This window comes from Spermophilus citellus (genome assembly GCF_964194105.1).
Source record: "Spermophilus citellus genome assembly, chromosome: 4".
Lineage (NCBI taxonomy): Eukaryota > Metazoa > Chordata > Mammalia > Rodentia > Sciuridae > Spermophilus > Spermophilus citellus.
This window is the reverse complement of record NC_138185.1, coordinates 157,218,521-157,234,100: the sequence shown is the minus strand read 5'-3', so window position 1 is coordinate 157,234,100 and position 15,580 is coordinate 157,218,521. Positions and strand designations below refer to the sequence as shown.

The window sequence follows — 15,580 nt, the reverse complement described above, 5'->3', positions numbered from 1 at the left end:
ATCACATGGATTGGAACAAAAGCACATACATAGAAATCATACTCAAAAAAACTTTTCCATTTAGTTCTAAACCTTGACCATGATGAAGAGTCTGGAAATGGTGACACAGGAAACATTCTCCTGAAGCAAGAGTCTGTTTTTGACCTACATTAATCCATCCTAACCTATGTAACCAAATAAAATTTCCCAAGTAACCCTGGGATCCTGTTTCCCAGTCTTTTTCTTAGGGGGTTGGGATGGGTACCAGGGATTGAACTCAATGGAATTCAACAACTGAGCCACATTCCCAGCCCTATTTTGTATTTTATTTAGAGACAGGGTCTCAGTTGCTTAGCACCTCACTTTTGCTGAGGCTGGCTTTGAACTCAGAATCCTCCTGCCTCAGCCTCCTAAGCTGCTGGGATTACAGGCATACACCACCATGTACCTGGCCTGTTTCCTAGTCTTTAAGCATGATCAGTAAATGGCAGGACTCAGATTCCACCTGAAAACATGAAGCTACATTTTAAAATATGGTCTATGCCTTTCCACAAATTAGATATGTAAATGAATACTTTTATATTAAAAGATAAAAGTAGTTTGGGAAATTTTTTCCTTGAGAAGAAAGAAAAGTGATAGCTACCTTCAGAAAAGGATGTCATAGATCTAGTGATTTATGCAACTCCAGAGAATAATAAGTGGGAATTACAACATGGCAGGGGTTTATTCAATAATGTTAAAGCAGTATTGAAGGCACATTCTGAGAATTTTTTTAAAACTGTTTTCATTTTGGTGACAATGTAAAAAAAAAAAAAAGCATATTCTGGATCACCTACATCATCTCTACATACTTCTGTATTCCAGCTACAAGGCTTCATTAAAGGTTACTTATGATCAAACCTGCACCAAATGATCACTAAAAAGAATAGGGTTACATTTTTTTAATGTAGTATATTCAGACTGAGGTCACTGGGCACATATCAAAGGTTCACAAGGATTATTTTGCTTTAGAAGACATCTAAATATTAGTCAGAATTGAGAAATACTGGAATAAAGAACTTTCTAACATTTATTTTTTTATTATTAGTTGTTCAAAACATTACAAAGCTCTTGACATATCATATTTCATACATTTGATTCAAGCAGATTATGAACTCCCATTTTTACCCGGTATAGCTGCCCAAAATGAATAGAGGGTCTTATGAGAATGCTTTTTGTATTTCTCAGAAATTCTAAAAATAGACTGGACAAATTAGTAAACATGACTATAGATAATACTCCTATAACAGTTGATACTTAAGTGATTAAACTTATATCTAAGTCAATATTTTACATGAACTTCAGCTTTGAAATTGCATTATACTAAAAAAATTTAAAAACTGGAACATGCTCTAGATGACTCAAAGCAAAAAGCTGAATATTCAACTGTGGCCTGAACCATCAAAAGTGCCAAGCTCAATAAATTGGATACACAAAGATCTGTTGAATAAATAATACACAACAATCTGTTAAAGGCTATAGTAGCCAAGGTGCTAGAGCTGTGATGAACCCTTAAAGAAAAAGCAGCATTAACTATTTCACTGTTGAGTTAATGCTACTTTTTCCCTTTACTTAAAATTTTTTTCAATAAATATCTATCGTTTGCAGATTAAATTAAATTGGTGCAGGTTTGATCATAAGTAACCTTAAATATGTTTTTTATTTGTTTTAATTAGTTATGCATGACAACAGAAGGCATTTTGACACATCATACATAAATGGAGTATAACTTCTCATTCTTCTGGTTATACATGTTATAGAATCACACCGCTCCTGTAATCACTTATGTACATTGGGTAATAATGTCCAATTCATTTTACTATCCTTCTTACCCTATTATCCCCTCCCCTCCCTTCACTCCCCTCTGCCTAATCCAAAATACCTTGATTTTTCCCTAGTGCCACCCCCATTGTAAACTGGAATCTGCACATCAGAGAAAACATTTGGCTTTTGTTTATTTGAGATTAGCTTATTTTGCTTAGCATGATATTCTCCAGCTCCATCCATTTACCTGCAAATGCCATAATTTCATTCTTCTTAAAAGCTTAGTAATATTCCATTGTGTACATAATACCACATTTTCTTTATCCATTCATCTTGTTCTGTTTTTTCAACATAGGTTCACGGTGGCTTGGCCCAAAGGAATAGCCTGTATTGGATTATCCCAAGGAAGGCTTGAGTGATTCCAAACAGTTTCATCAGAGTTCAAGGGAGTGAAACTCCTCTGAAAACTACTTAACAGATACTATAATAATATGAATATAGTTTCTTTATATGAAATCCTTACCTTTTCCAAGAACTGTTCTGAGTATTTCACATGGGTTAATATCTTGTTTTATCCTCATCACAATCTTATAAGAAAATTATTCTTATCATCCCAATTTATAGATGAGGAAAGTGAGACCTAGAGAGATGATGCAACTTGTGCAAGGGCACACAGTGAGAAAGTGGCACAAGTAGTACAGCCCAAGATCTGATCTTAGCTTTTACTATCTTTTTCTTAAGGAGATGAAATGAAAACACTATTCCATAGAAGAGAATTTAAGCTTCCCAAAAGTTATGGCAAGAACAATTTCAGAATGACTATGCTTGAAGAAGCTCTATAGAATATAATTTCAGGTGATATGCAAAAACCCCACAGACCATTATTAAAATAACAGCATTGATCAAGGGTCCTCTGTGTGAGGTGAAAATCTACATGGCAGCCAAATAATATATAATAAGATATTAACAAGTAATCAGGTAACCCCAATCACATAGTTAACAATAGTCCAGGCAGGGTAAATTGGTATTCTTCCAGGAAACTGATACAAGCACACTAGAAGACAAAGTGGGTACAGATGTAGAGAAGCCACTTACTATCTTTCATACCATAGATATATTATTTTGTATTGCCTGTCAGCAATACAAAGATGCTAGCTAGCATGCAGAGAGCAAAGATATATAAGCAAAGTAATATTTAAGACAAAGGCAGGGATTACACTCTGAGAACATCATTTAAAATTCTGTATTTAACTGTTTCTTATAGCAAAGTTAGGCTGTATGAGCCAGTAACTGCATTTCTCCCCTTTAAAGTATTCTGAGTTGTGCTTTGTAATTACAATAAAAAGAATCCTAATATATTTACCAAGCTTCCATTTTGAAATTCAAAAAGAACATTAATGATAAGAGTTCAAGATGATACTCAAGTACTACTAGAGCATGTACAATAGTTCAAACTTTCCAAAAGATAAACAAGCAATAGTAGTGAAAGCTTTAAAATTTACACACTTTTTAACCCAGTGACTTTATTTTTTAGAATTAAGAAATAACCATCAACTATACGCTATTCATCATAAAACTGTTAATAAGGGAAATATTAGATTCAATTTATGTCCCAAATAGGGGAATGATAGGACATTTACATAATGCAATATCATTCAACCTTTAAAACTACTACAAAGCTGGGCACGGTGGTGACACAGACTAATCCCAGCAACTCAGGAGACTGACACTGGAGGATCACAAGTTAAGAGGCCAGCCTGGTCAACTCAGCCAGACCCTGTCTCAAAATAAAAAATAAAAAGGACTGGGAATGTAGCTCAGTGGTAAAGTACACCAGGTTCAATCCCCAGTGTGGTAAACAAAAAATTCTATAATATTTAATGGCAATGTAATAGTACTTAAATGCTCACTACATAAGTAAGTCAAACATTTTTAGATAAGCCTTCAACAATTCCACGTAAATCATTTCCTTAGTCATATTCTTTATTTCCTGAACAAACTGCAAAAACCTGAGAAAAATAGTAAAAAACAGAGTCTTAGAAAGAATCTGTCATTGTGATGTATTCATAATATCTTTTCCTACTTCGAGACCAGACTTAAATATAAAGGTAATAATGGGTAAATAGATTATATTCAATATCTAAAGACTACTAAGAGCCATATACTATACTAACCACATACATTATTATCTAATTTAATCCTCATCACAATCCTACAAAATTTTAAGAATCTTTTCCATGCTTTGTAGACTGGAAAAAAATGTAGATGTAATTTTTTAAAAAGCAGAGTAAACAGAGGCTGAGATTGTGGCTCAGTGGTAGAGCACTTGCCTAGCATATGTGAGGCACCGGGTTCAATTCTTAGCACTGCATATAAATAAACAAATTAAAAGTCCATTGACAACTAAAAAATATTTTTTTACAAAACACAATAAATAACCCTAATCCCACAGTTATTGAAACACACATATATGTATATGTAGAAATAAGATAGAAATAGTCACCAAAATACGGACAACACTCTTTTCTAGGTAGTGAAATTATAGGTAATTATATTTCTTTCTGAATTCCTGTGGTTCTCAAGTTTTTTCCATCCACCAAAAACTTTCAAAGTACATTAAATGTTTTAAAAAATAGGTTAGCCAAATCAAATTATTTTTAATATATCCAGGGAACTCCTATTTAAATGCCATTATAAAGCAATAAGAATAATCAATCAATTCCCAACTTTGTAGCAGGTTTTATTAAAACAGAATACACCTGTACCTAATGTCAAAAGATTTCTTTTAAAATTAGTTTTAGTATCACAGTATGACAAGAATGATAATAGGTATGACAAGGTTTAACTGCCTGAAATACTTTATGAATAAAATCATGAAGCAAATGATGTTATCCATGGAAAAAGAATGATGCTATGTCTGTTATAAGCATGGGAGAAGACAGTGGTGTCATGCCTATTCTTATTCATATCTTTCACTAGGGTTTAAGTACATTTTGTGAAGAAAGTAGAAAGTAATGGAATTTTCATACCTATATCAAGGAAAGTCAAAGGAGAATTATTCTTTAACTTTTTAATCAATCAAATCTCAGAAAAGACAACTGAATAAAAAGGAGAAGATACAGGTGAAGTGAAACACGAAGAAAAATTAAGGTGAAGCAAGAAAAGGCTCAGACATAGGAGTGAAATGGCTGAAAGAATAGATAAGTCAGTCTGGACAAGACAGCTTAAAGGTTGTGAGAAACACTTTGTAGGTCTGATATAAAGATCCTGTGGTTCATTCCAAGAATCCTGGAGAGAATGTGGGCTCACTGACTTTGCATGGGAATATCAAAACAGAAGAAAACAAATGAAAAATTGTTGAGGATACACTTCTTCATCACCAAACTTAAGATACCTATATCATAGATCTGAAAAATAAATGTGCTCTTCACGGCATTCAACACAAGATTTATGTTATGGTATATATAACAGATTTTTAAGACTCAGGGATTTTTAAGCTTATTACCATCTTGGATTACATCTACCAAATAATTTACAATTATTGTCAGTAATAAATTTGATCTCTAGCTAGAGATCATCGTTTATGCTTCAAATTATAACTACAACATTATATAACTGTTAAGCCTTGGAAACTCGGGCTGGGGTTGTGGCTTAGTGGTAGAGCACTCGCCTAGCATGTGCAAGGCCTTGGATTCAATCCTCAGCACCACATAAAAATAAAGGTATTGTGTCCAACTACAACTAAAAAATAAATATATATTAAAAAACACTTCAAAACTCAAAATCAGGAGGAGTGAAGATTTCATATTAGACACTAAATGATGTTCATTTGCACTACTAAAAACCACTCAAATGGCCAGGCACAGTGGCACATGCCTGTAATCCCAGACAGTCAGAAGGCTGAGACAGGAGGATAATGAGTTCAAAGCCAACCTCAGCAACGATGAGCACTAGCAACTCAGTGAGGCTCTGTCTCTAAATAAAAGACAAAATAGGGCTGGGGAAGTAGCTCAGTTCAATCCCCAGTAACCCCCCACCTACCCAAAAAAGCACTTAAATGTTCTTCAAAAAGATATTCTCAAAACTGCCAAATATTGATTTAGAAAGGGGGAGATTTGGTGGATCAAAATACTGACTATTAATAACTCTTAACAAAATTTTTTTTTTTTTTTTGCAGTGCTGGTGATCTAACACAGGGCCTCAAGCATATTAGAGGATCACTCTCCCACTGAGCTACATCCCCAATCCCAAAATTCTTAAAGGCTATATAAACTTCAGAATAATGCTGATGATGTTAGACTCTATTAAATAGTTCTTAGGAGAATTTTAATTTAAAACTTCTCATTCTTTGGCAAGCCAGTCTTGGTATCCTATGATTATTAACATTCACAATCAAATACCTTATAAGATTAAAGAACCATTAGGCAGTCATCCAAAATTAGCTATCAAAAGCCTTAATATTTAAATTTAAAGTCTTTGTATTCCTGATTATAAACTAAGATCTTCACAGCAATTTATACTAACAAAAATTTTAAAAACAGTGTCTAATACAAGGTTAATAATACCAAAGATACCAATGGCAAACACCATCATACAAATATTGACTAAACATTATTTTAAACACTTGTGCTAACTTTAAGACAGTTATAGACAAAAAAACTAAGACACAGAGACGTTATATAATACAGAGAAGGTAGGCCCAAACTAGCTAGAAACAGAACTAGGTTCAAATGCAGTCATTTTACTGACATCAGTGCTTTTAGTCATGAAGCCTCTGTAGTGCCTCTAAGCTTCAGTGGATCAAACTGATATTGGAAAACTTTTAAAATGCAAAAAATACTCATAAAAAGTGAGAAAGGATATAAAAGTAGATCAAATAGTATAATTTTAGCTAATGAAAACATGCATGTACACACACTAAAAAAATGGAATATGGGAAAAGTTAACTGGTTATCACTAAGTGATAGAATTATAAGAATATTTTTTCTGTATTTACATTTATATTTTCCCAATGTTTTGTTGTGATTTTGAATAGATAAAATTATACGTACAAACGCGCACGCGCGCGCGCACACACACACACACACACACACACACACACATATTCCCATCTGTGTTCATTGTGCCTTGCTCATAATGGCAATACATTCGAAACATACTGCCAGAAACAGACACCTATAATTCCAGATTCCAGAGACTGAGGCAAAAGAATTACAAGTTTGAAGCCATCTTCAACTTGTCAAGATTCTGTCTCAAAATAAAACTTAAAGAGGGCTGGGAATGTAGTTCTGTGGTAGAGAGCCCCTGAATTAAGAGATTAGATCCCAAACGTTCATCAATTGGGATTGACTATACAAATTATGATATATCCACACCAAGAGATACTCAGCTATAAAGAGAAAAAGTAATTATTATACTAGCAACAAAAGGCAGCCAAGACATGTTAAAGGAAAAATGATAAAATGATAAATGAAAAATGTAAAACACTTGAGCTAGGCAGAACAAATTATGTTCCAAATTATGTATGATAAATTCTATAAATGAAAAGGATCTACTAGAGACACACTAAATTATTAAGAATAATTCTTTGATCAAGGCAGTAGTGGTGATTGTGGTGGTAGGGGTGAAAGGGACTTTTAATTTTTACTCTATATGTATTTATAGTTAAATACTTTTTACAATGAGAACAGATACATGTATCATTTGTATAATTTTTAAAAAGAAAAACTTTATGTATTAATAGGGCAATGTTAAACTATTTTTATAACACTACAAACAAGGGTATGTGTACATTCACTCATGTGTGAACAATATTCTCTAAGAAGGGCTGCACTGCAGTCAGGTTATATGAAACATAAAGGCTAGACCTGAAATGTATCTAAATTCTCTATGAGATTCTGGAATTTTATCATTTTACTATAATAGAACTGAACCAGATACCTTACTTAAGGTTGTAAACAGGGCACAAGAACTATTAATTCAAACTCTCTGACACTAAGATTGTACTTAAACAATCTGCTCCATGATGACTCTTCCTGTAGATTATGCATTTTTTGAAGAACATTTCCATTATAGTCATGTTATATTACCAGAACCAAGCACCTGTAGAACAATAGCTATCATTTATATTTCATTTATTACATTTATATAATTGTTTTAAGGATACACACACAGTCACTCTTAACATACTTCAAAGAAAATACTGAGTTACTTTCAAGGCAACCAACTACATGTTACATAGCTATATTTATTAAGGAAATATGTTCTCCAGCCTGGTTCTAATAAGTACTGAAAATATCAAATGGATAACAAAAAAATTAAAATTCAAGCTGTGTGCAGATGGCACATGCCTGTAATCCCAGCAGCTCAGGAGGCTAAAGCAGGAGGAACAAGAGTTTACAGCTAGCTCCAGCGACTTGGCGAGGCTCTAAGCAACTCAGTGAGACCTTGTCTCTAAATAAAATACAAAAAAGAGCTGGGGATGTGGCTCAGTGGTTAAGTGCCCCTGGGTTCAATCTTAGGTACCAAAAACAAACAAACAAAACTTAAAATTCAAGATTGAAGACTGTTCTAAAGTAGCAGACTGATTCTCGAACCTGAGAAAAATTCCTATGAATAGATAGATACAGAACAAAGGGTAATAAATACTTTAAAAGAAAAAAAAAGCATCCTTCAAAAATATTTTTGTGCATTCTTTGTTTATCCATTTATTCATTTGTTCATTCAAATACTAAGAGCTCACTGTGTGCCAGTATTCCCTTTTATATCACAAATTTCAAATTTCAGTCTATTTGGGATTTTGCCCATGGAAACATGTATCTGATTTTACTGTGGAAAAAGGGATCAATTTAAAGAAATTTGCTTTGCATTTAAATCTACAAGAAAAGATTCAAAAGTACAGAAATATATTCCAAACCTTAAAGACTTTAAGTTTTTTACTTTAAACCTTACATTTAATTTTACTGTAGTGTTTTTCACTTAGAAAAATATATTCTCACAGACTATTAGGAAAAAGAAAAATATATTCTCACAGACTATTAGGAAAATTAAGGAAAGAGAGAGCATGTGTAACTGAGTAAAGACTACTGTATCGATAGACATTTTCATATTAATGAACCTAAACACATTGTGACTTTTAAAACAACCAAGAAGAAAGAGTAACTTATGTTCCATCACTGAATTTTCCCATTTACAAGACAATACATTTTCAAAATCATATCCTGAAATAATCTTTATGTTTAATATTATGACCTAATGAAACTTAAAAATGAAGAAACACTCATAATGATTGTTGAAATTACCAGAAGAACTAAAAGATAACATCTGAGGACAATTTGTAAAAATGTTGCTTAAATTTGTCTTAAATATTTGAAAACAAAGTTACTAAGTAAATGGACTTTATTCACAAAAGAACAATAGAGGTGTACATCATGCACTACTTTATCAATGTAATTTTTCTGAAAAAGTCCTGGTTGATCAAACCTAAGTCACCAGAAAAAATTTAATTCCTACTATAGAGGTGCTTAATATCGTTTCTGTTAAAGTTTTCACTGGCAAGCATTTTTTTTTTTAAGTTATCTTCAAGTTTGCTGATTATTAACAAACCCTAAAAACACAATGATTTCAATATATCCATCAGGATAAACAAAACAAAACATAACAAATGAACCAGCAAAACCCCTGCAACCACACACCCAAAAAATCAGAAAATAAGTGCTGGGGAGGATATGGAAAAACAGAAACCCTTGTGCACTATCACAATATAAACTGGTGCAACTGCCTAAAAATATTAAAAATAGAGTTGTTACATGGTCCAGCAACCTCACCAGAAACATATCCAAAAGAATTGAAAATAGGACCTCAGGAGCTGGGATTGCAGCTCAGTAGTAGAGCACTTGCCTATCATGTGAGAGGCAATGGGTTCAATTCTCAACATCACATACAAATAAATAAAATAAAGGTTCATCAACAACAGCAAAACAAATTTAAAAAGAAATAGAACCTTAAAGAGATATTTACACACTCATAGCTCATAACATCACAATAGCCAAGAAGTAAAAACAACCCAAATATTTGGTAATGAATAAACCATATGGTACATATAAATGGAGCATAATTCAGTCTTAAAAAGGGGATATTATGACACATGCTACAAGGATAAACCTTGAGGACTGCCCTAAGTGTAATATGCCAATCACAAAAAGATATAAATTGTATGAGATATCTAGAATAGTCAAATCTGCAGAAACAGAAAGTGGATGCCAGGGACTCCAAGGAGGAAGAAAATGGGAGTTGTTCCATGTGTATAAACAATATGTTTTACAAGATAAAAAGTTTTGGAGATTGACCATACAAAACTGTGAATATACTTAATCCTATTGATTGCACACTTAGTAATGATTAGGATGAGAAATTTTGCACTAATGTGTTTTTAATTTTAAAAAAGCAACATCATCACTTCAAGAGCTATAGCAGGGGAACTCATGGGGTAATCACTTAACTTTTATTTTTATTTACTTATTTATTTGTATACTGGGTATTAAGCTCAGTGTACACTACCACTCAAGCTACACCACCCACTACCTCTTTTTTTTCTCCTCCCCATTTTTGAGCCAACTTTTAGAGGCTGACCTCTAATTTGAGATCCTCCTGCCTCAGCCTCCCAAGTAGCTCTGATTTCAGGCATGTGCCACCACACCAGGTTTGTGTTTAATAAGTTCTAAATTTTATATATTAAAATCTTCTAAAAGAATTATTTCTGGCAAATAGCTGTGGCTTATTAACTTTCATTGCAGAAAACATCAATATCAAACTCAAAGCACAAATAGTTAATTTTTCTTTTTTTTTAAAAGAATGGTTGATTTAGGGCTGGTAAAATGCTTAGCTCAGTTGGTAGAATATTTGCCTAGCATGCACAAGGCCCTGGGTGCAATCCCCAACACCACAAAAAGGAAAAAAAAAAAAAAAAAGAAGAAGAAGAAGAAGAAAAAGAATGGTTGATTTACTCATCAACCTTATTGAACTCCAATTATTTTATGTTTTGTAGTGCTAGGGGTGGAACCTGGGGCCTCCTGCATGCCAGCAAGCACTTTCCACTGAACCACACGCCCACCACAAATAGTTATTTTGATCCTTGAAGAGACAGAGGTGTATAAATTATTTTTTAAATTCTAAAACCAGTGGTTAATTTAAACATTCTTACTATACTTTTACCAAAAATACTGATCAACAAGAACACTGGCTTGTCTTACTTTCATATTCTTTCTAATCCTACAGAACAAATCAGAAAACACAAAACACATATATCACAAGCTACAGAAGGTTGGGTAAAATCCCCCAACTGAATAACTAGTCCTAAAGTGAAAAGAAAACAAACTTTCTTCCTGTAAATTAAAATTAATTTCTTGATAGGAAACCAATCCAAAAACACATTTAATAATAAATTATTTGCGCCTAGTTGAGAAACAAACTGTTTCAAAAATCTTAATTAAGAAAGGGACAGGGTATTTCAAGTATCTACTTTATTAAAAATTGCATTTAAGGGGAGACATTTATGTAAAAGCACAGTAATTTATAACTTTAATCTTGAACATCCATGCATGGAAACATTTTACTCTACCACCAAGGACCATAAACTATTTTGAGTTCTTAAAATAAAAGAAAGATCAGAGACTAACCCATCTTAACCTCCTACACATCATTCTTGACATATGACAACAGAATATAACCACAAAATCTAAACTGAGCCCAGACACCATTAGAGCCACAAAGACAATGGAAGTTAAAAGGTAGAAAGACTGGATCTTCTCTAAACTGCACAAGGTGCTTTGCAATGGATAACAGGAATGAAGTGCAACACTAAAACGACTGGATAGCTCCATAAACACATACCAGTAGAAGAGGGCACCAATATAGATTTCATACAAACTAAGCCACAAAAATCAAATAAAAAATATAAACTCGAAGCCTTGCCTTGAGAAGGAAGTCAATGGTCTTAACTCTGGAGAAATTAAAAAACAATGGACAGTTTTTCTACCATCTAGGTGCTTCACTGGCAGTATTTTGTCACATCATCTTTAACAAAAATTAATATTTATAAAATTATCTAAACTTTGACATCAGAACAAAAAATGCTTTAAGTTAATATCAGTTCTAAAACTGTAACACCTTGCACATATCTTGATGAAATAAACAGCATGACTAATATACGTCATGCTGTAAATGTCTGACTCTATTAGTTCAGAGTAAATTCAAAGGAGCCCATTTTTGGGAGAAAACATTGGTGTTAAGAGGACGCCTAGAATAGATCAGATGTTCAGGAAAAAGAACTGATGCTAGATACCAACATGGCCCAGGGATGTACTGCTTTAACAAGAATCCAATGTTAGCTTTTTCATTTTTAAGAGCTATAGAAAAGATGAAGACAGAAAAGAAACTAAAAGAAATATTTGAAATGTTCTGCAAAAATAAGTCTTAAGTGTTGTTGAAGTGAAAAGTAGAACATTAACAGGTATCACTTATTTTTAAGTACACAAGTGTTATCAAGATTTCTATTCCAGGCATTGTCATACTAAATGCTTAAAATAAATTACTTCATTTAATCTTCACAATAACTGCTAAAACAGTTATCATCATCATCATCATTTCAAAAGGAGGAAACATATTTCAGAAGTATTCACTAACATGCCCAAACTCACAAGTGGGAAAGGCTGGGATGCTTAACTAGAGGTATCTGCCTCCATATCCTAAGGTCGAAACCACCAGACATGCAGATTCTTCAAACAAAAGGAAAATCAAAGTGAAATTGTAACAAGAAAAAAGTTTACTAACAAATGAAAAAGCTTCTTGACTTTTGATGGATAAAGTTAAAAAAGGAAATTCAGAAATGGCTATTCTCAGAGATTTTACTTTAATGATCCAATAACTATTTGTTTTGGAAAACTCTGAGAGAGTTTGGCCTGAAGCCTGAAACAGAACAATGAACCTCTTGACATTCCTTTGAAATCTAAAAATCTATAAGCATGTGCTATTAAATAAGTGCAGCCCCAACATGAAATGCTCCATGTTAAATCTATTACATATTCTCTATTCTGATTTCTTTCAATTTCCCCAGGTTTTGAGTTTTCTGAGCCTTCTTTAAAACACAAAATTGTTTTCCCCATCCCAACTTTGATAACTAATTTAAACATGGTAAGTGGCAAGAAGAAATTCCCCACCCCTCAATTTCTTATCTTTCAAAAAACCTTAGTTACAAAAGGATAGCTTTAATAAGCAGCATCTAAAGGTTGAGAGTAATCATCACCACATACTGTTGTTTTTTTTTAGTTACATTAGGAACTTCCATATTAAGAAATATAATCCCATCTGGTCATCTGATCCGAGGTTGCTAAATTTTCAAATGAGAAATTTTAAAATAATAGACGAGTCTGAGGAAAATCTGAAAAAACTAATTTAGAACTGGGGCTGATGCACAGCAGCTAACTCATTCATTCATTCCTTTTGAGCCTGTTTTTAATATTCTTAACTGATGAATGGCAAAGAAATGAATACAATATTGCATATAAAAAGGGAAATGACTGGTGTATAACAATGCATTGTACTAAAAGGAACTCAGCATATACTAAGGAGAATTGCCACTACCTAGAGGTAATCTGCCTTTGGTTTACAATACAGCAGTCTCGTCATTTCATCAAAAGCATTGTAATCACTTCTGCGATATTAATTGCAATTCTGGTAACTTGAATTACATCTAGAACTGTTTGTTCACTTTTTAATTTTCTAAGGGTTTTCTTTGGTGTGCATAAAATGATAACTTGAAACCTTCATTGAATAAGGACCAAGACATGCAATCTACAAAACAGCAAGAATATAAACAAGTTTATCTTCTGCTGATACTGATAAGAGAAGTTAATCTCTCCCAGAAGAGTGGAAGGACTTAACAGTAAAGCCAGTGTACTAACCACAACTCTCACTATAAATCTTGAATTCCTTAAAATGATTTCCTCAAGGTTAAAATTCTTAAGTAGACAAAACTGTGTGTAAGGGGCGGGGGATCGCTCTTAATACCACTAACTGGAATCACAATTCTTAATCCTTCTGTAATGTGCTCCTTAGACTCAAACCTCATTAAGTTCTACAGAATGATTACTTGCTTAGGATGTGTGTTGAAGATACATAATTCAGTTTCAGGAAAAACAAGACAGTCGTAAAAAAAAAAATTACGACATTTTACTTCTGTATTTCGTTTGCTCTAATCATATACTATTTTTTCAATCTCATTAAAATTGTTTGCTTAAGTTTAAACATTTTCACTACAATATTTTCAAGAATGAATGAGGCTTATATTCATTTATAATGTCTGAACTCTCGTGACAGGTGATACAAATGTTAAGTATCCAATTGTGAAGTTATGTTTAAAATGTTGCTATTTTCCCAAATTCCCCTCCCTTACTGTGACTGAGACTAGGCAAGTTCTTCAACGCAATTAAAACAAAACGAAACAAAACCTGCACGTGCAAACTAAAAAGTTAGCATCTTAAAGCCATCGCAACAAATCCCTAATGCACAAAGGCAAAGACACCCTCCGCGGCTGGACCAGATCATAGGCGACCACGCGAACCCCTCGGTCGGGAACCAGGGCCCCGACCCCACAGGGAAGCCTACGCCGGCGCGCAGGGTCCGCCCCGGGGCCGAGTTTTCAATGGAACTGGAGAGGATGGGGGCGGGAAGGAGCGGAAGCTCGGGGTGCAAACGGCGACCGAGCCGCGGCTCATTTCTCTTCCCGGGGTTTTCAGGCTAGGTAAAGTCCCCTCCGGACGGGGCACAGAGCAAGCTGGGTTTCGGAAGCGGCAGGGTGGGCGGCGCAAGGCCCCCGCGGCCGGGAGTGGGGGCGAGCAGAGCTCGGACCCCGGCCCCTGAAAAGCACTTTCCAGGCGTCTCCCACCCCCCACGACAAGATGGCGACGTGGACAGCGGGGGAGCCCGGCCCGCGAGGTTGGGGGAAAGAGAGGGGAGGGGAGAAGCAGAAACAAAAAGGCCTGCCCCCCAGGAACGCCGAGGCGGGCCGGGGAGCCCAGGGCGGCCCGTGGCGCCAGCGGAGAAGGCGGCCGGCCGAGGGAAGGGGCTTACTTTTTCTTGTCGTTCGCGCCTCCGGCGCCCTCCATGGTGAATCGGTCCCCGCGATGCCTTCACGGCCGGCGGCCCCCAGGCTCGCTCCGGCCTAAGCACTGACTCCCTCCACACGCGGAGAGAAAAGAAGCGCAAGTCCAGCTGTGGGGGGGCGCGAGGCGGGAAACCCCTCGTGAGACCAGAGGTGGGAGGAGCAGGCGGCAATCACAGGGATCCAGGTCCGGCTCAGCCTCTCCTCCCGCTGCTTGTCAAGGCCAGGCCCAACGCGCTGGCCGAAACCGCGACGAAGACGGTCCTTGCGTCCCCTCAGACGAGGCGGCTCTGTGCACTGAGGAGCTGAGGCAGCGGCAGGGGGCGGGCAAGGGCGGAGGCGCGCTCGGGCGCGCGGGGAGGGGAGCGGAGGCCGAGGAGCGCGCCCGCCCGCCGAGCCCGGCGCGCGCTCCCGCAGGCCCGCCTCACCTGAGGGGTAGGCGGGTTCTCCGAGAGCCAATGGCTAGCGGTGCAGGCGGCCAGTTCCCACCCCAGCCCACATTGCCCTCAGCCAATCAGGAGGCGGTCAGCTGAGGCACAGCTGGGAAGCTCTGCCTCGTTCACGTGCTCGTCTGTGTGCGGCTGGGAAGGAGAGAAAGGGGTTAGGGGTGCGGCTGAGCCGGAGTCTGGGGACTCTGTG

At 36.0% G+C, this 15,580-nt stretch overlaps 1 protein-coding gene across 3 annotated transcripts in view; it reads right to left on the bottom strand.

The window, feature by feature from the left end:
- Positions 1 to 15,373, bottom strand: part of HIF1A (hypoxia inducible factor 1 subunit alpha) — a 45,020-nt gene extending 29,647 nt beyond the window's left edge. For 2 of the 3 annotated variants that reach the window (XM_081289096.1, XM_081289094.1), the window contains exon 1: positions 14,911 to 15,373. Coding sequence is in view for 2 of the 3 variants with exons in the window: in XM_081289094.1 (XP_081145220.1) it covers positions 14,911 to 14,945 (35 nt within the window). In the remaining variant the exon portion in view is untranslated. The remainder of the gene's footprint in view (positions 1 to 14,910) is intronic. The other variant, XM_081289095.1, reaches the window with a different exon arrangement.
- Between the last annotated feature and the right edge of the window lie 207 nt (positions 15,374 to 15,580).